Raw genomic sequence first — 23,401 nt, 5'->3', positions numbered from 1 at the left:
AAAAACACCCTTAACTAAGTAAAATGTTCCCAGTGCACTTCACAAGAGAATAAAATTAAAGAATTGTTATTGGAAAGCCAACCCAAAGTTTTAATGTGTTGCTCCGAAGTCCAGGATCTGCAGTCTCTTTTGTCTCCAAAAGTTTTTGACTGTTTGGTTAAGGAGCCCCTTCAGGAAGGAAGGAAGGTAGGAATGATAGAAGTCGCCTTTGGGTTGTCTGTTGAATGGTTCAATGTGAACTTTACATTACTAACAGTTCCTATTTTACTTCAATGTAAGTAAGCCATGGTAGCAAAAAGTTTACAAAATATAATTGAGAAGTAAACATTCCATTACACCCATAGTGTTTGCACAAATATTTACCTACATCTGCCTAGCAACCTTGCTGGTCCTTAGACTGAGAATGAATACATCTGAAAAATGAGAATCGCAAGGATCTCAAAAGTCCTTTTTCTACTTTTTAATTACAGCACAAACTATTTCTAGTTTATTTTTCATTTCTACGTTATTACACAGTGCTTGAAGGGTATCAAGTGTTCTAATTGTTCAAAAGAGTTCTAATACCCAACCTAGATGACAACAAAGATTCCTAACTTATATCCCCTCCATCTAAATGTCTGTCTATGATCACCTCCTAGCATTCCCCATGTCTTCCTTCCCAAGTGCCGCTGAATCCTTATCCTTGCATTTTGTCACTTTCACACTTGACTATTCCATTACTCCTCTGATTGGTATCCAATCCTGCACCTTTCATTCACTCCTGCTCATCTGAAGATTTGACCATACTCTAATTTACAGCAAGTCCTGCGCTCACTAACTTGTGTCACACTTACTCAAAATCTAAAATTCAATTTTCACACTCAATTGCTTTCACATCCTAACCAATCATTATTTCAGCAGTTACTCTAAAAGTCCTCTCCTAATTCTATGGGCAGTAGAGTAACGTGGCTGACAGAATTGCTGCCTGACATCTTCAGCAGGTGTCTTCAAATCTTTTTCCATTCACACCAGCAAAGGTGACTGTAGCTCCATAAATCCTGATTTACAGCAGGCAAAAAAAACTGCAGATACTGGAAAGATAAAACATGTGTGGAAATACTCAGCAATTGTGACAAATGGTCTTTCACCTAAAGCACTAAATATTTTTCTCTTTCGCAAATACTGCCTGGTCCGATAACTTACAATTTTACCACCCATCTAATCCACTCTACATGAACTGCCTCTAAAAGGCTCTTTGAAGTAAAACTTTTGAACCAACGTTTAGCGACTCCAATACTGGTGAATGTATTTTGACTTAGTATTAATCTTAATTTGATAATACTAGTGTGAAGGTAAGTACTTGCATTTTTAACACCCAAATACTCACATAAAATCACGTTGGCATTCATTTGGGGCTGGCAGATACATTAAGATGGCATCCATTAACAGCTGAACACCTTTATTTTTCAGTGCGCTTCCACACAAAACTGGTACTGCTCTTTGTGCTAGTGTGACTCTGCGGATGGCTGCAGTTAACTGAATTCAAAATACCTATGGTTAGTTTTTCCCCCACAGCATAGTATTTCAGTTTTAGTTTACCCATTACAATATTGCAATTTCAAGAAACTGCACATCATATATAAACAAACTACTTCTATGTAAACAGTTTTCTGATTTATTAAAATATAAAACAACCAAATTTACTTTAATTCCAATTTCTAAGTGTAACTGACCAAACCTACATCTCCCAATGAAATACTCTCGGTACAATGATGCTTATTCATAGGAGTGATCTCAATCAGATTTTATTGACCTTAAGCTATTACTACTTAGGTGGCTTATGTTTATTTCAGTGTTTCACAGTGAGGCTGCTGCATTTTTGGATGACGAGCTTTCGTATATAATGTGAAATTGAAGACCTATTGTATGTACACAATGGCTGATCAGGATAATCCAGAAGAGACAAAAAAGCTTGCTGACTTTGCCAGTGATGTCCACATCCTGAAAGAAAATGATGAATTGCAACACCATTTCACTGATCACGTGATACTTTGCAGCACCTGTGGAATGTGAAAGGCACCAGGTAAATGTCTTTCTCTGACTCTTATGGAGGAGGGACGGCAAAGTTTCATTTTGGCAGCACAGAAACATAGGTTGTTGACAGAATAAAACATCAAAGGGCCAGCTCAATTTTTCCACTGCCTCACAAATCTAAACCAATGAAATTTCCTCTCCAGGCTCTGCAGCAACCTAAGTGATGGGTAGTGATGCAAAAAGGTTAAAGAAACTCACATTTTCAGCTGAAACAGCATCCATGTTCTCACTTAACATTTCCAAAACCAATTCAGCAAATTCATCATCCAAATCTGCTACCTGTATAGAAATGAGTATCGTTACAAGTTTGTTGAATTAATGCACATCATTACACAAAACTAATTTTCTATCTTCAAAGTAAAATTAAGGACAATCTTTTTGAAACAACTGAAATCTATCTGCTTACCCTCCAAGAAGCAACGAAGATGTTTATCGTAGCATAACAAAATAACCATTTTCCTGTGCCTTAGTTATTAATATTGTGGAAACAAACACCAAATTTTTCTTAGGTGTAGAAAAGATAAATTGTCAGAGTGACAAGCTTTTAAGTTTACTTTTATGCCCAAGAGTATAGTGGAAATTATAAAATCAATAAAGACAAAAGCGAGCCTAGGGTCTTTTGCAGCTGGTCTGACTTTCACCTTCGGGTCGGATTATCTGAAGTGCCGAGAATCCCGTTTGGAGGAGCTAGGCTACAACAGCAAGAACTAGTGGAGTTTACAGATAAAGAAAAACTGGCACACTGGTCACATCACTCACTGTCAATCAATGGAAAGAATTTAGTCATGGGTAACCTCACTGTTGTTCCTGGTGCAAACACCCAACCCTCTTTCCACTTCATCTGCAGCTCAAGAATGGAGTTAGTTTAAAGAACCTTTTCCAGAGGGAAAAAAAGAGTATGAAATGTACCCAACATGGACCTCATTCTGATGGTTCCCGTTGGGCATGGTTGTACCACGCTGTACATACACTGTGCTTATGTTTTGCAGCTGTAATGCATGTTACAAGAATTAATGCTACATATTCTTCAAAATAAATGCCTTTGTATTATCTGACTTTCTTCCCTTAGCTGCAAGTCTGTGTAGTTACTTTATAATAGTGGCTCCAGTTTTGTCATGGTTTGTCAAATGTTCGGCACCCATCCACTCCCTAATGATCATACCCACCATAAGCATTTTACAAGCCACATATTTTCAACCTCAAATTAAGATATATTACCTTAGATTAAATAATTCTCAATCTTTGTGATTTATTAAATCTCTGATTCAGTACATTTACACAATCAGTAGTAATCGTCATTCAGGACAAAGCAGCCCACTTGATTGACATCTTAGACACCACTATAAACATTCATTCTCTCAGTCACTGCTGCAACATATTCCGTTTACAAAATCAACAACGTTCATTCTTGGGCTATTCTAACAGCAACTCTCAAACACCCGACTTCCGCCATCAAAGACAAGAGCACAGAAACACTAACACCTTCAGCTCACAGCATGCTGACTTGCTATAAATTTTGGAACTTGCTACCCACTGGTATTATAGCAGTAACTTCACCAGAACGACTACAGCAGGGCCAAGAAGGTGGTTCAACGTCACCTCCTGAAGGGCAATAAATACTGGCTTTGCTAGTGAAGTCCAGGTCTTGAAAGCTTTATAAAGCCAACATACACTAAGCATAACCTCAGAAATTACCATTAAACAATGTCAATCGCACTCATAGAGTTAATCACATATAATGTAGGTTATTAAGTGCTTTAAATATTTACTTTAAAACTTTTACTTGTTCTATGAGGCTATATCTTGCATCTCTAGCTTCCTTTAATAGTCCATGGCCATCCGCTGGAGTCAAAGGATCTCGGCTGAAGACGGTGCCATCATCATCATCAGTGGAGCCTGGGCACCAAAGAACCTTTTCATTTGTGACTACATCAACTACCCCCTTAAATGTCTTTCCTGTTCCAATGGGCAGCTGGAATTAGAGACAAAGTATTACAAGAAGGCATCACAAAATGTATCTGGATAATCAGTGACAAACCAGAATCTCCATAACGTTTAGAACTAATTGTCAGCAAATCAACATTAAAGAAAGTACTTGAATGAGTGTTAAGTAGAAACCATATAAGATATATATTGCTTGGTATACACATGATACATAGAAATGATTGTAAAGGGCAATTAAAAAAATTGCATGAGCAGAAGTAAACCCATCAGATTTTCAAAGTACAAATTAAAAGGAGAAAAATTAAACATTATCCTTTATTCATCCAATTTCTTGGTACTACTCTAGTAATCTAACATTCTCTCCAGAAAATTACCTGTAACTTCACTGATGATATTAAGAGGGATAATGTTCCTTTTGATTCATCCCTAAGTTTAACCCAGTGATAATATCAAGAATTTGCAAAGTTAATGTGTAAAAATGAAGAAAGCACAGAAGAGCCTAAGTCACAGCAGAGGTTATTGAGTCGTAGAAGAACAACATATTAGAATTAAATCTCTACACACCATTCATCAGCTTTACTATTATTGCACAACTCCACCAGATTCACTGAATATTTTGGAACACAACTCATGGGAAAATGCAGAAATAAGAAAAAAAGCAAATAGGGTGAAAAAGTACTTACAGTTAAAAGAGTTGTATTTTATATTTCTGGTAAAATGAAGTAGGACTCACACCACCAGGTTCAGGTACAGTTACTACCCCTCAACCATCAGGCACTTGAACCAAAGGAATAACTTTACTTGACTTCACCTCTCCATCATTGAAATGTTCCCACAACAATGGATCTCGTCATCTCATGTTCTCGATATTTAATTAGCTTATTTATTTATTATTATTTCCTCCTTCTATATTTGAATAGTTTGTTGCCTTCTGCATTCTGGTTGAATGCCCTAGTTGGGCAGTCTTTCATTGATTCTGTTATGGTTATTATTCTATGGACTTATTGAGTATGCCACAAGAAAGTGGATCTCAGGGTTTTATACACTGACATACATGTACTTTGAAAATAAAATTTATGTTGGAAGATGTCATCTTTTCAAATAAAACTGTTAAAAAGAAAATAATATTCTGGAATCCATTATAGAATTTTAAAATATTGCTGCTGGAGCATCAACTAAAGGAGGTTAGCCACAGATTACTCCAGAATTTAGCATTTCCTTTTCAACTGAACCACAGTTATATTTATAGACTGATTAACTCTGAGAAAGACAGTGCAGCAACTCAGCTGCTCAAGTGAGCCCCCTGGTGACTGCACACCAAGTTGCACCAGAACCAATCATTCGCAGCATAACCATCCACCTTCCTCCAACATATGTTCAAGTTAAAGCTTACCTGTAGCAAAAGAGGTTTAACTTTCAGCTTCTCTTTAATGCTTTCAATGGAGTAGGAAAAACTGCAAGTTAAAAGAACTGTTATAATTACCTCTTCTATCAGAACCACATCAAACCAATAAATCACAAGATGTTCAGTTAGGACTCTCTAAATATTCTCTGGAATATTACCCAGACCAAAGGCATTTACTAATAATTTTTCTTCTTAAAACAAAAGCTAATGATGCTGAAAGCAGTATTTGCATCCCCTCCCCCATATGGTAAGAGAAAAGCTAAAATTTCAAGTGTGAGTGTTTAAAGAATAAACTAACAATCCAAGTTAAATAATTACTAGCTTGCTTTCATAATTTAATTACTAACTTCAAAACACAAGATGCAGCATTTCATTGTGAAGTGGAGAATCAAAATCAGGTTTATTATTACTAACCTGCATCATGTTGTTTTATTGTAGCAGTACAGCGCAAGACATACAAAGTTATTACAAGTTACAATAAAAAATTAATAATATAAAAGAGTAAGTTAGTGTTCATGGACAGTTCAGAACTCTGATGGCAGATGGAATGAAGCTGTTTCTAAATCACTGAGTGTGGGTCTTCAGGCTGCTGTACCTCCTCCCCGATGATAGAGGAGGTAGTTAAGGAAGACGCAGGTAAATTATAGAAAGGTTTTGGAATTTTTTCAGTTGATTCGAGTTTTTCATTTGTAGCAACTAGAGGAGCAGTATTCACCAGTGGGATGAACCTTGCCGAATACGAGGGCAGTGTAAAGCTGACTGATATCCTATCAATGTTAAGGAGGTGCTGGAACTTTTGGAAAACAATAGGATAGTTAAGTCCCCCAGGGTCTGGCAGGATATACTCAAGGTTACCATGGGAAGAAGGGGAAAGACTGCTGTGTTCCTGGCAATGATCTTTACATCCTCACTGGCCACAGGAGTAGTACCAGAAGATTGGAGATTGGCAATTTTTTTTCCTCTATTGAAGAAAGTTAACAAGGATAACTGTGGGAATTTTAGACCAGTGAGTCTTACACTGGTGGTGGGCAAACAATTAGAGTATTTTTAGAGACAGGATTTATGTGAATTTAGAGAAGCATAGTCTGACTAAGGATCTGTATGAGTCGTGCCTCATTAGCCTGATTGAATTCTTCAAGAGAGTGACAAAACAAAATGATGAAGGTAGAGCAGTGGGTGTCGAATATTTGGATTTTAATAAGGCATTTGACAAGGATCCCCATGGTAGGTTCATTGAGAAAGTCAGGAGGCATGGGATCTAGGAAAACTTGGATACATAGATTTAGAAATGGCATGCCCACAGAAGACAGAGAGTAGTACTAAACGGAGTGTATTCTGCCTGTACATTGGTGACCAGTGTTAGTCCACGGGGACCCCTACTTTTTGCAATTATTTTTTAATATAACTGATTTGGATGAGGAAGTGGAGGGATGGATTAGTATTTTTGCAGATGACACAAAAGTTGGTGGTGCTGTGAACATTTGCTGTAGTTTACAACAGCACATTGACAGGATGAAGAAATGGCAGGTGGAGCTCAATCTGGAAAAGTTTGAGGTGATACAATTTGGAAGATGGAACTCAAAGGCAGTGTGGGACGAGCAGAGGAATCACGGGTCCATATCCATAGATCTCTCAAAGTTGCTGCACAAGTTGATAGGGTGACTAAGAAGGCACATGTTGTGCTGGCCTTCATTAGTCAGGGGTCTGAGGTCAAAAGTGCGAGGTAATGTCCATCAAGAGTCTTAACTGTCCCAATAAAATTCTGGTTCGACCACATTTGGAGTATTGTGTTCAGTTCTAATCGCCTTATTCTAGGGAAGATGTGGAAGCGTTAGAAAGGGTAAACACCAGAGATTTGCCAGGATGGTGCCTGGATTAGAAAACATGTCTTAAAAGGATAGGTTGAACGATCTAGGGTTTTTATTTTTGGAGCAAAGGAGGATGAGCAGCAGCTTGACAGAGATGCTATGAGGCAGAGATAGAATCAACAGACTGCACTTTTTTCTCAGGGTCGAAATGGCCAGTACAAGTGGGTATAATAATGTGATTGGAGTAAAGTATAGAGCAGAGGCAGGTTTCTTCTAAACACAGCAAGTGCTGGGTGTGTGGAATGTACCGCTAGGAGCAGGGCTAGACGCAAAAACATTAGGGACATTTAAGACTCTTAGATGGGCACATGGATGAAAGAAAAATACGGAGCTATGTGGGAGGGAAGGGTTAGATTAATCTTGGAGCAGGTTAAAAGATTGGCATAATATTGTGGGCTGAAAGCCTGTATTGTGCTGTATGTTCTATGTTCTTGTTACTTGGTGCTCACTGAAACCCTCATGATGAGATCAGGGAAGCCCTTGTTAAGGGCTTATCTTTGCAACTTAATGTGAAATTCATGACATGACTGCTTTGTCACTTAATATTCAGGCTTTGTATTTTCAGGGAGGGATTCTTCAATGCTAATAGAAGTATATTTTTGGTGTCTGGAATTTGTGCTTAAAAGCTCTCAGACTAGTGTTTGAATTATTCCATGAGCCAGTAGGGTTGGTTGGTACCATCTGAGGGGAATAATGCTCATAGTTAATTTTGGCAATTTTGTCATTCACAGTTGCATACATAATCTTCTCCTGTAGCCTTGCTCTGTACTCCGCCTTCCTCCATTCATGGACTATGAAGCTAATGAGACTATTTTTGTTACTGACTTTGGTCAGGAAGCTCCTCCACTGCCTCACCATCTGTGTGCCTGTGATACCTTGCAACTCATGACCAGTCTCTTTGCCCCGTAGAGATCTTTCCCTATTCTTGATAGAGTTCTCCTTGTATGTGTCGAATACAACATCTATTCTGCTACTCTGACTGCCTTCCCTCAGAGCCATGCCCAGAATTGTTGTGACAACATTTCTGAAAGTTACTTGATCACCTTTCACTCTTTGGACCAAGTTCATTCCATCAACCACTGTAGCAGAGTTTCCTGGGAGTTGCTCTACTGCTACATTTTTCCGCAAGGTTGTGGCTAAAGTAGCTTTATTTGTCTTTCTCAGCAATCCTTCTGGTATGGACAGGGCCCAGGGCAATGGTCCAAGGGGATGAGAAAGGATATCTTCTATACGTAAACTGCACCCTTGTGTCATCACTATGATGCGTTCAAACACATCAGAAAGCTACCACTGCAATGCTATCACGTATTTTCTAGCACTAGGGGTGTATACCTTGCCAAAAATCACCATAAGAATTATTCCCCCCAGATGCTACCATTGGCCCAAATTTAGGGTCCTGGCTCAAGGACTAAATATTCTAAAGGATTCTACTAGATGGGATGTGCTGTCATTGTAAATACTTAATTCTGCAAATGGTAACTGTCTGCATTCAAAATTATATTATAGCCATTGAAAATGTGGTTGGTTGCTTATTGTTCTTTCTGTTTTGAAAACAAACTATCACAGTACTATAAATTACGAGGAGATGGAAAACTGGAGTAGGCCTGTTTGTGATGAATAAATACCATTTTTATCAGACATATAGTCTCCAAAAGACTTCATTCACAAATTGCTGCAACAATTGTAAGCAGTTTTATTATCCTACGTCATCAAGCAGTCCTGAGTGTTAGATGTCAAGCTGAAAGCCAAAATAGGAGAAGTCTCAACCCATAACATCGACCATGCTTCCGCCTCCAGAGATACTGTCTAACCCACTGGGTTCTTTCAGCAGGTTACTTTCACTTCAGCTTTCCCTTTTGACTCCTAAGAAAGTGTTCTTATTTACCAGCCCCTCCTGAAAATGAAGTCCACTCTGAAAATAAACAGAAGGTCTACGCCCATGAAATAGAATAATTTGCGGGGTTACAGGTAAGAAGTGGGGGACTGATTGATAAGTTTGCTCTTCGAGGAGCTGGCAGACTCAATGGATCAAATGACACCAAAGATCAAGTCTGAAAGTCGATTGAAATTCAGAATTTGTGGCCTGATGGCCAAAGCCGGGGGTCCTGGAGGCCCATCCTAGAGTTGGAGGACTGTCTGTATATGTGGGTGGGAAAGAGGAAAAAAGCTTGTTTTGACGTTGTTGATTTGCTACTTGCTGTGTTCTGCGTTGTTCTGCCGAGCATTATGGGCATGCTGAGGTGGTGCCGGAATGTGGGGCGACATTTGCGAGCTGCCCCCAGCATGCCTTTTGGTGTGCTGGTTGTTAACACAAACAACACACTTCACTGTATGTTTTGATGTACAAATGATAAACAAATCTGAATTTGGGTATCACTGCGCTATGTGCCATGTTTATACATTAACTTCTGACTATAGACGATGAAATGTTACCTGGCTCTGGGTTTATCCATCTTGTTCAAGAAACATATACGAGGAATGTGATGTTTGTCTGCCTGTCGCCATACTGTCAGGGTTTGTGCCTGAAATATAAACACCACTTCAATGTGAAAGAAAAGAACAAGTGTTCATGCTTCAATCCATCTAATGAATAAGCCACCTGTGCTCCAATTGAGCAAGATATGCTTAATGTTTGGTATCCATTTTTCTGTTACACGGTAAAGAAACAGTCCTCTTGGCTGCAACTGAGTAAATACTGCTTCTCACTTCATTTCATTTTAAGCACTTTATACATACAAAACATAGAGCAGTCACCAACGATGACAAAGATGTTGCATTGTGGTGAAGATATCATCCAATTTTACTATTTTCAAGCCAAGTCACTTTTTATTGTCATTTCGACCATAACTGCTGGTACAGTAAAAACGAGACAACGTTTTTCAGGACCATGGTGCTACATGAAACAGTACAAAAACTACACTGAACTACATAAAAAACTACACTAGACTACAGACCTATCCAGGACTGCATAACGTGCACAAAAATAGTGCAGGCATTATAATAAATAATAAACAAGACAATAGGCACAGTAGAGGCAGTAAGTTGGTGTCAGTCCAGGCTCTGGGTATTGAGGAGTCTGATGGCTTGGGGGAAGAAACTGTTACATAGTGTGATCGTGAGAGCCCGAATGCTTTGGAGTCTTTTCCCAGACGGCAGGAGGGAGAAGAGATTGTATGACGGGTGCGTGGGGTCTTTCATAATGCAGTTTGCCTTGCGGATGCAGCGAGTAGTGTAAATGTCTGTAACGGTGGGAAGAGAGATCCTGATGATCTTCTTGGCTGACCTCACTATCTGCTACAGGTAAAACACACAAACTTTAAAATCCAATAATACTTTTTTTTTGCTTTCCATTTTAATAACTAATCCTAGCAAATGAAAAAGTGATCTTCCACAGGATAATTTCATTGCCCATATAAATGTCTGATCTAATGGGCATAACACAGCAACGTGACCAGAGGTGAAATTAAAATATTGTATATTTGATATTTGGTAATGGGAGAAAATTGACAAAGGACATATGTAAGCTCTTTACATACCAAAATTAGGATGAAAGAGAGCAAAGAGTTTGGTTCAAAAGATCAGAAAGTAACATCAGAACAGAAGAAGATAAATAACAGGAAGTTTTAAAGAACATTGATGGAAAGGCTTGTAGTTCACCTAGTAGTCTTGGCATTCTATTCAACTAGAAGATGGGTTAAAGGGATGAGAAAATAGTAACAATAAGCAGGCCAAGTCTTGATTGGGAAACTTACTGGCGATATTGGAAGAACAAATTAGTAGTTCATTTTAATAATGGAAAGACTTGATAGAGCATATTTGGCAAGAATACAATGCTAGATAGGAGAGTAAGCATTATGAAGAACACAGAACCTGCAAAAGGATAGTAGCCTAAAATGTGGTGAATTTAAAAGTTGTTATGTGGTGCATCAATCGGCACTGCATTTGTGTGTAAATCTATTCAAGCCCTGATATTTGCTTCTCATGGAAGAGTCACTCACCTCGACACCAGCTGAAGCATCAAATACTGCTACTGCTCCATCAAGAACACGTAAAGAACGCTCAACTTCAATTGTAAAATCCACATGACCTGACAAAGTAAAAGGTCCAGTAAGCATTCATTAAAATTTACTTTAACTACTGAGCACAATTTGCTGAAGAATATTGCTTATTGAAAGGATATACAAAAGGAAAATACCTGTCAAAACTATATATGTTCCAATGTTGTTAACAATCATCTGAATTCAGGAGACAGACTCCCCTCATCCTGCCTATGCTTGGAATAACAGTGATAGAGTTCCCTACATCCTTGTCTTTCACCACACCAGTTTTGCATCCAGCACATTATTTAGCATTCTTGCCAGATTCAATAATCATCTGTCATTCTGGATGATTCCAGGAATGAAAGGGTTGTCATCCTGGGAACATTTGATGGCTCTGGGCCTGTACTCACTGGAATTCAGAAGGATGAGGGGGGGATCTCATTGAAACCTTTCGAAAGTTGAAAGGCCTAGACAGAGTAGATGTGGAAAGGATGTTTCCCATGGTAGGAGAATCTAGGACAAGATGACACAGCTTCAGGATAGAGGGCACCCTTTCAAAACAGAGATGCAGAGACATTTCTTTAGCCAAAGGGTGGTGAATTTATGGAATTTGTTGCCAAAATGTGGAGGCCAGGTCGTTGGGTGTATTTAAGGCAGAGATTGATAGGTTCTTGATTGGACATGGCATCAAGGTTATGCAGAGAAGGCCAGGAACTTGGGTTAAGGAGGAGATTAAAAAAGGATCAGCTATGATTGAATGGCAGCACAGATTTGAAGGGCCAGATGGCCTAATTCTGCTCTTATGGTACCCATTTCCAAGCACCTTAAAACTATGCCTCCTCATGTTAGCTATTTCAGCTCTGGGAAAAAGCCTCTGGCTAACCACATGATCAATGCCCCTCATCATCTTATACACCTCTATCAGGTCACCTCTCATTCTTATTTGCTCCAAGGAAAAAAGGTCAAGTTCACTCAACCTATTCTCATAAGGTACATCCTACAAACCAGACAGTATCCTTGTAAATCTCCTCTGCACCCTTTCAATGGTTTCCACATCCTTCCAGTAGTGAGGTGACCAGACTGAACACAGTACTCCAAGTGGGGTCTTATATAGCTGTAATATCACCTCACAGCTCTTGAACTCAATCCCACGGTTGATGAATGCCAACACACCAAACACCTTCTTCATAACTCTGTCAACCTGCACAGCAACTTTGAGTGTCCTATTGACATGGACCCCAAGAACTCTCAGATCCTCCACACTGCCAAGAGTCTTATCTTTTATATTATATTTGTTTTCAAACTGGACCTACCAAAATGAACCACTGCACACTTACCTGGGTTGAACTCCATCTGCTACTTCTCAGCCCAGTTCTACATCCTAGCAATGTCCAGCTGTAACCTCTGACAACCCTCCAAACTATCCACAACACCCTCACCTCACTTGACAGCTCTTGCCCAAACCTTTCCCCTCACTCCTTTATACTGGACACCTACCTTCTACTTTTTCAGTCCAGACAAGCGGTCTCAATCCAAAACAATGACTACCATTTTCCTCCACGGTTGCTACCTTACCCATTGAGTTCCTCAGCTTGTTTTTTGCTCTACACTTTATGTTCATTTCTAACATTTGTACTTTCTAGCATTTTATGTAACTGTGAATCTTATACTGAAATTACCTGCAATGAAAAAAATATTAAGTGTTCACAATGAGGTTGTTTTTTAAACTATGGTTACTGTTAATGTATCCTTTAGAAACACAACAAAATGAAATTTCACATGTTAACAATGTCATTGCCTTGAAAAAAATGTTACTACTCCTTTTCCCAAAAAAGTCTTTTCCTTGAGAATAATGCCTATTTAAAACTGTCTTATACAAAGCTGCATATCTGTTAGAAATGTCTTTGTCTTCAAGAATGCATAAATGTCTAGAATTAAATGACCTCTTTTCTCTTCCCAAAATACAAACAGGTTACAGGTATCTTCTTATCCAAAGTGAATTAAGTAGAAGAATGCAAATTTTGACACCAGCAGTTTTATTGCTTCTATCAATCTAGTTAGAACCAAAATAAAATGGCCTAAACAACCATGTACTCTAGTGGTCGCCAACCCGTCGATCGCGATTGACTAGTCGATCTTTGAGACTTTCCCAGTAGATCCCGAAGAAAGAAAGAAAAATAAATACACAAATACCATTGAGAGATTGTTTCCGGGTTGTGGGGTTTTAGTTCCGTTCTTTCTGCCCAGTGTGCATGGGTGTAGCTCCCCCGCCATGCACTACAGTGTACTTTAGTGTCCCCACCCACCAGGCCGCGAGGAAACGATATGAGTCAGCTGCACCTTTCCTCATTCCCTGTCAGGCCCACTGTTGAACTTGAATACACGCGAGGTCATTACCCAAGTGCGTCAGGGATCACTGGTTGGCCTCGGGTAACCGGCCACTTCGTGCAGCCGGCGAGAAGTGCCGTTGCTACTGGCCTGGAGCACGGACAGATGGGTGCTGCCTCTAAACCTGTTTAGCACACCAAATGTTCGTGGGGAATCTGGTGCTAAAATATTCACAGATGACCTAGTTTGGGCTCAGCGTTTCATAAGCAGCAGAGCAGCTACCTCGCTGCGATCTACTGAAACAAACTTTTGTCAGCCGATAGATCCTACAAGGGGGGGGCGGACGTGCGCCCTGTCGCACTCCTCGCTCGGTCGGTTGCTCTCTCTGGACTGTAGCCGCACCTGGCCAAGGCAGCTGGCGGCAAGTGGGCGGGAGGCTGGAGCTCGGGACCGGAGGCTGTCTAATGAGGCAATGAAGCCCTCAAAACTGCTTCGGTACCTTGAGTCCAAGCACCCTGCACTTAAAGACAAACCCGTTGAGTTTTTTTCCGGCGGAAAAAATGCCAGCAAGCGGGACAGCAGCTGAGAGCCACATAAACTAAATTGCAGAATAGACTGGACATAAAAAACCTGCTTCGAGTATCGCTGTATTCCGGTCGCGTTTAACACCCCCCTCGGCAGGTCCGTTAGAATATTATCAATATTAAACTGGTCTGCAGTGCAAAAAAAAGGGTAGTGACCCCTGGTGTTAATACATTATTTCTACTTCCGGGTTGCGGGTTTTACTTTTGGTTTTTTCTGCCCTGGTGCACATGCGTGTAACTAATTGATTTGGAGTCGATCTTGCCTTTCACTAAGGCCGAGGTAGGGGATCTTGGGCTTAAAAAGTTTGGTGACCACTAATATACTCCAACTGAAGATTAGTAGACCACTCATAAAGTTCTGTCCATTGAGAATACAGATCTACAGTATATTTGTGGATAATTTAAGATTTAGCAGAAGCAATAATATAAATAGTTTGTGGCTAAAATTGCATTTTGCACAAGTGCATATCATGGCTGTGAAGGCCAAGTCCTTGGATATACAGTATTTAAGGCAGAGGTTGATAGATTCTTGATTGGTCAGGGCATGAAGGGATATGGGGAGAAGGCAGGAGACTGGAGCTGAGAGGGAAAATGGATCAGCCATGATGAAATGGCTGAGCAGACTCGATAGGCCAAATGGCCTAATTCTGCTCCTATATCATACAATCTTAGGATTGATCATAGGACCCTATTTGTATACTCTGCTTATTGCTACGTTTCTAAATGGGAGAAGATGGGATACCATGAATCTGAATGCTTTAATAAAGTTCTGCATGAATCAGGTTGGTAATATTTGGGCCCAAACTTATTCCAAAAGCACTAATCCAATACAGTTAGCCACTTGAAAAAATTCTGAATCACAATATAGCAAGGCTTTTGAAAAGTAACGCCCATTTACTTAAATAAATATTCCTTTTAAATGGAGTTAATGATTCAGTCAAATGATCTTGAGTTTTTCCGGATGCTTTGCTCACCTGGTGTATCTATCAAATTGATTCGATGGGTTTTCCAGTCAAAGGTGACTGCAGCTGATTGAATGGTAATCCCACGCTCACGCTCCTGTGTCATGAAATCAGTCACCGTGTCCCCATCATCAACATCTGGTAAAGAATAATAAAAGAAGCTGTAATGTGGCAAAATTATTTGGGCAAATGTTAACTACTCCAAAATTAATGGAACCACACAAAATGGAACCAACATTGTAACAAAAAGAAATACTGTTCTTAAAAAATTGTGCTAAAAGATAGCCAAAATAATTAGCAATTATCAAAATAATCAGCATTAACATATATTGTGCACATTCAATAGGATAATTTAGCACAGGCATTTAGTTGTTGCAAATAATATTAGCATTACTTTTAGCAAGAGCCACCTATTCCATTCAGCCAGCTTTCCTCTACCTAACCTGTTAATAAGCCATCAGAACCTTAAAACTATGGAGAAAGTTGTTCAGCTCATTGCTAATGTCCCATCTCTTTTAAAGAGATTCCCAAATTGTCTCCTTCCTCTTTCTTGCTAGCCCTGCAAACTTTCCCCAAACAAGCATCTGTTCCATTCTTCTTTGAAAGCGTTTACCGAATTTCCTTCTTTTAAATAGCACGCTGAAATTCTCAAGCTGTATTATTTGGTTTTCCCAGAGGCCACCCCCTCTCCTTTATTAATGACCTGAAAATTGTGACCATCAATTTTATTAGATGATTTTTATTTAGAGAACAAAAGAAATGTATCCAAAGCAATAAATAGAAACAATAAATATCAATTGCATGCAAACTATCAACTAAATCATGCACACAAAAACATTAGGAAAAATATAAATGTTCAGGTTCAAATGTTTTGGATACACAGGAAACAGTGCACAACTTATCTGCAATGTACTTCTCAATATTAGATTAGGTTACCAATGGGAACAGTGTGACAAGTCTTTATCAACAGAGCATATCCTCACCCCCAAGTGTCCTGGTGTATCCTGCATAATAAAGTATCCTCTCTGTGGTTGTAGTTTTTCCTGCGTCGATATGTGCCATGATCCCAATGTTCCTTATTCTGTTAATGTTTATCAATAAGGACAAAGTTACACACTTCTTCAAAACTCATTATTATGTATCATAAATGAAGATAACCCTTACCAAACTATGTTTGTCAGTATAGTCGAAATTCTATTTAACTTTCCTGTAAATTTCAACAGTAGAAAAATCTGCAAACTAGCTACTATAAGTTTTGAACAAAATTGAATGCAATCTAATGATTTCAACGGATTTACTGAGATTCAACAGCAGCATCAGAAGAAATTTTATCAGTTTCAATTAGGATAGGAGAGAAGGTAAAAGGGCTTGGAAGAGGATAAAGCAGTTGTTTCAACATGGCAAAAACAGCAAATATTGCTGCACACATATGTATCTGCATCATATCGTGTTTTTATGCAATTCATTTCAGTGTTTAAGAGAATATCTACTCATAAAATGCTAAAGATGTACTCTGAGATTTTTTTTCTCTGTAAGATCTATTGAAAATTTTAGTGACATCTAGTTTAACTGTTCTGCGGTCTTTAGTATTGCATAAATTCGTACTTACTTAGAGATGTCAGGATTAATAATAGTGCGCAATGACTTAATGTCCCCTGCAAAGTAGGAAAAACCAAAACTTATTTCTCTGAATTAATATGATCAATACAATGTTAAACACATCTTAAGAAACAAAGTCACACAGCTATACAGCATGGCTCTAGGCCATTTGGCCCAACTCACCCATGCCAACTATATATCAACCACTCTTTGAGAAAATGCTGCCCCTTGTTCCCTTTCAAATCTTTCCCTTCTCACTTTAACCCTATGCCCTCTAGCTTTGGACTCTCCTACCCAAAGTTACACTTTGGCTATTCACCCTGCCTATGCTACTCATGATTTTAGGTAGGTAGGTAGCATCCATTAGTCTTGTGAGACCATGGATCTGCACCTGGAAAGTATTGCTTCAGTCTGTGTTGGTAGAGCAGCGTCTGTTGTGGCTGTAGAGGCCCACACGGGAGTGATGGTCTCGGCTGCAGCGATTGCACTTGAAGGCACGGTCCTCCAGTGTTGTCTTGGTGCTGTTTTCTCGGCAAGTGTGCTTTTCTCCAGCAGCAAGCCTCAGCTTCTCTTCTCCTCTTTAGACCTCTGCATAGTTCCAGCCTCCAGCAAGAGCAATTGCTTGCAATGTCCTCCCACCTCTCGATGTTCATGTTCAGTGACTTCATGTCTTTCTTGCAGACATCTTTGAAACTTCTAAAGGATTACTCCTCAGCCTCTGGGTGATAAAGTCCTAGCCAACCCAGCCTCTCCAAATGTGGCCGTACCAAACTCTTGTACATCTAGAACAAGACCTCTCAACTCCTGTGTTCAATATTCTGAATCAGCTTCAAGGACGTGCATATCTGAACTCCTAAGTCCGGTCTACAACACTTCTCAGGACTCTACCATTTATTTTACAAGTGCTACCCTGGTTTGTCTTACCAAATACAGCATCTCCCATTTATCTGCTGGGAATGTATAAAAGATGGCCCTGGTGTCAGCTGGCAACTCTCTGCGGGCTGCAGCAATTGGTACCAATTTTCCTCTTAACAACACACTGCAAAATTACATCAATGATCTTCAGATCTCACATTCGATGGTTAAGTGTGGAACAGTTAAGCGCGGCATCTTTAAGGGTCAACGCCAAGGCCAAAGCTGAAAATGCAGCAGGAGAGGCAGGATTCAAATCAGGCTGAAGAGTAGAGGGGTGAGGCCTCCTCTTCCGAGCATCTTACTGGCAAATGTACAGTCACTTGAAAATAAGATTGACGATCTCAAGGCAAGGCTGCTGTATCAGAGGGAGATGAGGCAGATACCAATTGATGGTTGCATTGAGACTTGGTTAACAGCGAACACACTGGACGTAACTGTCTGACCAGGAGTTTTTACTATTTTCAGAATGGATCAAACCTCGAATTCTGGTAAGGAAAGAGGTGGCGGTGTATGCTTTTTAGTCCATTCTCATTAGTGCACGGATGGTGGGATTATGTTGACTTCTTGTTCTCCTGACTTAGAATACCTAATGATTAAATGTGGACTATTTGACTTGCCTTGAGAGTTCTGAGCCATGATCCTGACAGCAGTTTTCATACCGCCAGTGGCCGATTATAGAAACTTAGAAAACCTACAGCCCAACACAGGCCCTTCAGCCCATAAACCTGTGCCAAACATGTCATTACCTTAGAAATTACCTAGGCTTACCCATAGCCCTCTATTTTTCTAAGCTCCATGTACCTATCCAGAGGTCTCTTAAAAGACCCTATTGTTTCTGCCTCCAACGCCGTCGCTGGCAGCCCATTCCACACACTCACCACTCTCTACATTAAAAAAAACTTACCCCTGACATCTCCTCTGTACCTGCTTCCAAGCACCTTGAAACTATGCCCTCTCACGGCAGCTGTTTCAGCCCTTCAGCCGAGTTCACTCAACCCATTCTCATAAAGCATGCTCCCCAATCCAGGCAACATCCTTGTAAATCTCCTCTGCTCCCTTTCTATGGTTTCCACGTCCTTCCTGTAGTGAGCCGACCAGAACTGAGCACAGTACTCCAAGTGGGGTCTGACCAGAGTCCTATATAGCTGCAACATTACCTCTCAACTCTTAAACTCAATCCCACAATTGATGAAGGCAAGTACACCGTATGCCTTCTTAATCACAGAGTCAACCTGCGCAACTGTTTTGAGCATTCTATGGACTCAGACCCCAAGATCCCTCTGATCCTCCACATTGCCAAAAGTCTTACCATTAAAACTGTATTCTACCATCATATTTGACCTACACTTACCTGGGTTGAACTACATCTGACACTTCTCAGCCCAGTCTTGCATCCTATCAATGTTCCTCTGTAACCTGTGACAGCCCTCCACAACACTCCCAACCTTTGTGTCATTAGGGTTAGGGTTATAAGAAAGCACTTGCAAAACTGCTTGATGTTGTCTCGAAACAAGTAACGGCCCATGCCAACTCATTCAAATTATAGTCAGCGACTTTAACCAGGCTTGCTTGAAGAAAACCTGACCCAATTATCACCAGCACGTAACCTGTTGCACCAGAGGTCCCAACACACTAGACCACTGCTGCATTACGATAAGGAATGCCTATCATTTGTTCCCGAGACAACATTTTGGCAAGTCAGATCACTGGCAGCACTCCTACCTGCATACACAGAATTGGATTGAATTGAATTGACTTTATTACTTACGCCCTTCAAATACATGAGGCGTAAAAATCTTTTATGTTACATCTCAGTTCAAATGTGCAATTATAATAATTTATAATAAATATTATGTACAACAGGATAGTCAATATAACATAGAAATACAGTAGCGTCAGCATGAATTAATCAGTCTGAAGGCCTGGTGGAAGAAGCTGTCTCGGAGCCTGTTGGTCCTGGCTTTTATGCTGCGGTATCATTTCCCAGATGGTAGCAGCTGGAACAGTTTGTGGTTGGGGTGACTCGGGTCTCCAATGATCTTTCCGGCCCTTTTCACACACTTCTTTTTGTAATGCACTGGACTGTTCGTACCACTCTCTGCAGAGTCCTGCAATTGAGGGAAGTACAGTTCCCATACCAGGCAGTGATGCAGCCAGTCAGGATGCTCTCAATTGTGCCCCTATAGAAAATTCTCAGAATTTGGGGGCCCATACCAAACTTCCTCAACAGTCTGAGGTGAAAGAAGTGCTGCTGTACCTTTTTCACCACACCGCTGGTATATACAGACCACGTGAGATCCTTGGTGATGTTTGTGCCAAGGAACATAAAGCTATTCACCCTCTCAACCCAAGATCCATTGATGTCAGTAGGGGTTAGCCTGTCTCCATTCCTCCTGTAGTCCACAACCAGCTCCTTTGTTTTTGCGACATTGAGGGAGAGGTTGTTTTCTTGACACCATTGTGTCAGGGTAATGACTCCTCTCTGTAGGCTGTTCATTATTTGAGATTAGGCCAATCAATGTAGTATAGTCAGCAAATTTAATTAGCAGATTGGAGCTGTGGGTGGTGACACAGTCATGGGTATACAGAGAGTAAAGGAAGGGGTTTAGTACACAGCCCTGAGGGACACCTGTGTTGAGGGTCAGAGGTGAGGGAGCCCACTTTTACCATTATAGACAGTGCCTAAAGAGCAAGGCTCCAGAGATCAAGACAACCAAGAGGTGGTCATGGGATGCTGAGGAACAGTTACAGGATTGCCTTGAGTCAGTGGACTCGACTGTGTTCAAGAACTCACTTGAGGACGTGAATGACTGCACCAGGGTCATTACAGACTCCATTTAAAACTGCAGAGAATGAGTGTGTCCCCACAAAACCACAATGAAATCCAGAATCTGCTGAGAGCCAGATCAGAGGCATTCAAGTTTGGAGATGAAGAATGCTACAACAGCTGTAGTTATGATCTCCGTAAAGCCATCTCCCAGGCAAAGTGATGATTCCAGACTAGACTGGAATCAATGAGGGATGCTTGACAGCTATGGCAGGGTTGAATGCCATAATTTCCTACAAAGCTAAATATTGTGACATAAGGGGCAGCAGAACTTCACTTCCAGATGAGTTCAATACCTTCTATGCTCACTTCGACCACCAGAACAGGGAGGAACCATCGTGCACTCCTATGTCTCCCGATGATCCTTTGGTCTCAGTATCTGAAGATGACGTGCAGTCTGCCTTCAAGAGAGTGAATCCAAGGAAAGCACCCAGTCTGGATGGAGAATCTGGCCAAGTACAGAAAATCTGTGATGACCAACTGGTTGGAGTATTCACGGATATCTTCAACTGCTCAGTCCGGCAGTGTGTGGTACCCACTTGCTTCAAGCAGGCTCAATCATATCGGTGCCCAAGAAGAACGTGGTAACCTGTCTAAATGACTATTGCCCATTGGCACTTGCATCCACAGTGAAGAAGTGTTAAAGCCTATCAGTTCCTGTCTGAATGGCGACTTTGATCCGCTGCAATTGCCTATCAAAGCAACAGGTATACAGTAGATGCTATCTCACTGGCTATTCACACAACCCTGGAACATCTGGACAGCAAAGGTGCATACATCAGGATACTCTTTAACACCATCATCTCTCTAAACCTATCAGTAAACTACAAGACCTGGGCCTCAATAACCCCTTGTGTAATTGGATCCTGGATTTCCTCACTTGTAGCCACCAAGTGGAGGAAATTGGCAAAAGCATTTCCTCCGCAGTCTCCACCAGCACAGGAGCACCACAGGGATGTGTACTTAGCCTCCTGCTATACTCACTTTATACCTATGACTCTGTGACTAAGTACAGCTCCAAAACCATATACAAGTTTACTGATGACACCACTGTTGTGGGCTTTATCAAATGAGGTGATAAATCAGTGTACAGGGAGATCGAAAACTTGGCTGAGTGGTGTAGTAACAACAATCTCTTACTCAATGTCAATAAGACAATGTCAACAAGGAACTGACTGTAGACTTCAGCAGAGGGAAACCAGAGGTCCATGAGCCAGTAATCATCAGAGGTTCAGAGGTGCAGAGGGTCAGTAACTTTAAATTCCTGGGTGTCACTATCTCAGAAGACCTGTCTTAGACCCATCATATAAATATTATTGCAAAGTAAGCACAACAGGGCCTCTACTTCCTTGGGAGTCTGCGGAGGTTCAGCACATCATTGAAAACATTGGCAAATTTCTATAGATGTGTGGTGGAAAGAGCTGGCTGGCTACATTATGGCCTGGTATGGGAACAACAATGCCTTTGAGCAGAAAATCCTACAAAAGGTAGTGGATTCAGCCCAGTACATCACAGGTAAAGCTCTCCCAACTATTGAGCACATCTACATGAAACATTGCCGTAGAAAAGCCGTATCAATCATTAAAGATCCCCACCACCCAGGCCATGCTCTTTTCTTGGTGCTGCCTTCAGGTAGAAGGCACAGATGTCTCAGGATTTGCACCACCAAGTTCAAGACAGTTACTACCCCTCAACCATCACGCTCTTGAAGAAAAGGGGATAACTACACTTAAAGGACTCTATTATATTGTTATTTTATTATTTATTGCTATTTATTTATATTTACATTTACATTGTTTAGTTATCAGATCCTGATGTTTACAGTTAATAGTTACTGTTCTATAGATTTGCTAAGTATGCCTGCAGAAAACGAATCTAAGGATTGTGTGTGGTGACGTGTAGGTACTTTGATAATAAATTTTACTTTTAACTTTCAATAAAAGGGTTAACCTGTGAGGAGCATTTGATGGCTCTGTGGGAAAGGATTGCAATCCAAGGTCTTACCACAGCAGGCACTGAGGACTGAGTCCTTTGCAAGAGCTATTGACAGGTGTATTGTGGCCACATGAATGGTATTGATGGAAGAATATATTAATGTAACAACTCTACAGATGTAAACAAAGCCAAGTACTGACTTTGTATATAATTTTTATGAATAAAGTTAATTTTTTAAAGTAAGAAAATTAAGGAATTTGTTATCCAAATTTACCCTTTACCCAAATTATAACGAAAACTGTGCCTTTTCTTTTATGGTAACTGTGCATGAACTTACCTGGGGGAGTGCTATACTTCCTGAAGAAAGTACTTCTTACATTTCTTCTGACATTATGTGCAGCCTTGATCCTCCAGAATTGAAGACTCTGAAAGTAGAGAATCAGTCAGAGCTAGCAATTATTTTTAATGCATGTTATAATACTATAGTAATCTACTGGGATGTTTATCGCTTGCTGCACCATTTTCAACTGAATGGGATTTATATATACAGTGGAGTCTGGTTAACTGGGCCACATCGGAACTTGTACATTTTGGCCCAATTATGGCTCTCCCAATTAGCCAAAGTTCCATGGAAATAGTTTAAAAAGGTATAAAAAGAGACAAACTACTGTTCAATGGAATTATAAATTACCTATTTAAATGAAATACAGAACAAATTAGAACACTACCAATACTGGTGGTTGCCTGTTGTATTCAATGATAACAGGAAATCTGTGTGGGAGTGTTTAAATTGGAAAAGCCACTGTACTAGGACAGTTCCACTCTCTTGACTTTGGAAGTCTGGGTCCATGGTATGAGTAGATATCAGAAATGGGGTCTTCCCTGTTTGCAGTAGCTGGTCATGACATCTTCTGTGCCTCG

The 23,401-nt window shown here is 40.3% G+C and overlaps 1 protein-coding gene across 3 annotated transcripts in view; it reads right to left on the bottom strand.

Moving 5' to 3' along the window:
• The window catches only part of gfm2 (GTP dependent ribosome recycling factor mitochondrial 2), a 52,282-nt gene that overhangs the window by 26,495 nt on the left and 2,386 nt on the right, over window positions 1-23,401 (bottom strand). For all 3 annotated transcript variants that reach the window (XM_073048295.1, XM_073048293.1, XM_073048294.1), the window contains exons 3-12: window positions 22,818-22,905; window positions 16,814-16,859; window positions 16,188-16,285; window positions 15,217-15,342; window positions 11,289-11,377; window positions 9,724-9,812; window positions 5,411-5,471; window positions 3,857-4,045; window positions 2,272-2,352; window positions 1,367-1,515 (exon numbers count right to left, since the gene is read on the bottom strand). In XM_073048295.1, coding sequence (XP_072904396.1) covers window positions 1,367-1,515; window positions 2,272-2,352; window positions 3,857-4,045; window positions 5,411-5,471; window positions 9,724-9,812; window positions 11,289-11,377; window positions 15,217-15,342; window positions 16,188-16,285; window positions 16,814-16,859; window positions 22,818-22,905 — 1,016 coding nt within the window. The remainder of the gene's footprint in view (window positions 1-1,366; window positions 1,516-2,271; window positions 2,353-3,856; window positions 4,046-5,410; window positions 5,472-9,723; window positions 9,813-11,288; window positions 11,378-15,216; window positions 15,343-16,187; window positions 16,286-16,813; window positions 16,860-22,817; window positions 22,906-23,401) is intronic.

This window comes from Hemitrygon akajei, chromosome 6 (assembly GCF_048418815.1).
Source record: "Hemitrygon akajei chromosome 6, sHemAka1.3, whole genome shotgun sequence".
NCBI classification, from domain to species: domain Eukaryota; kingdom Metazoa; phylum Chordata; class Chondrichthyes; order Myliobatiformes; family Dasyatidae; genus Hemitrygon; species Hemitrygon akajei.
This window is presented reverse-complemented; position numbering and strand designations above follow the sequence as displayed.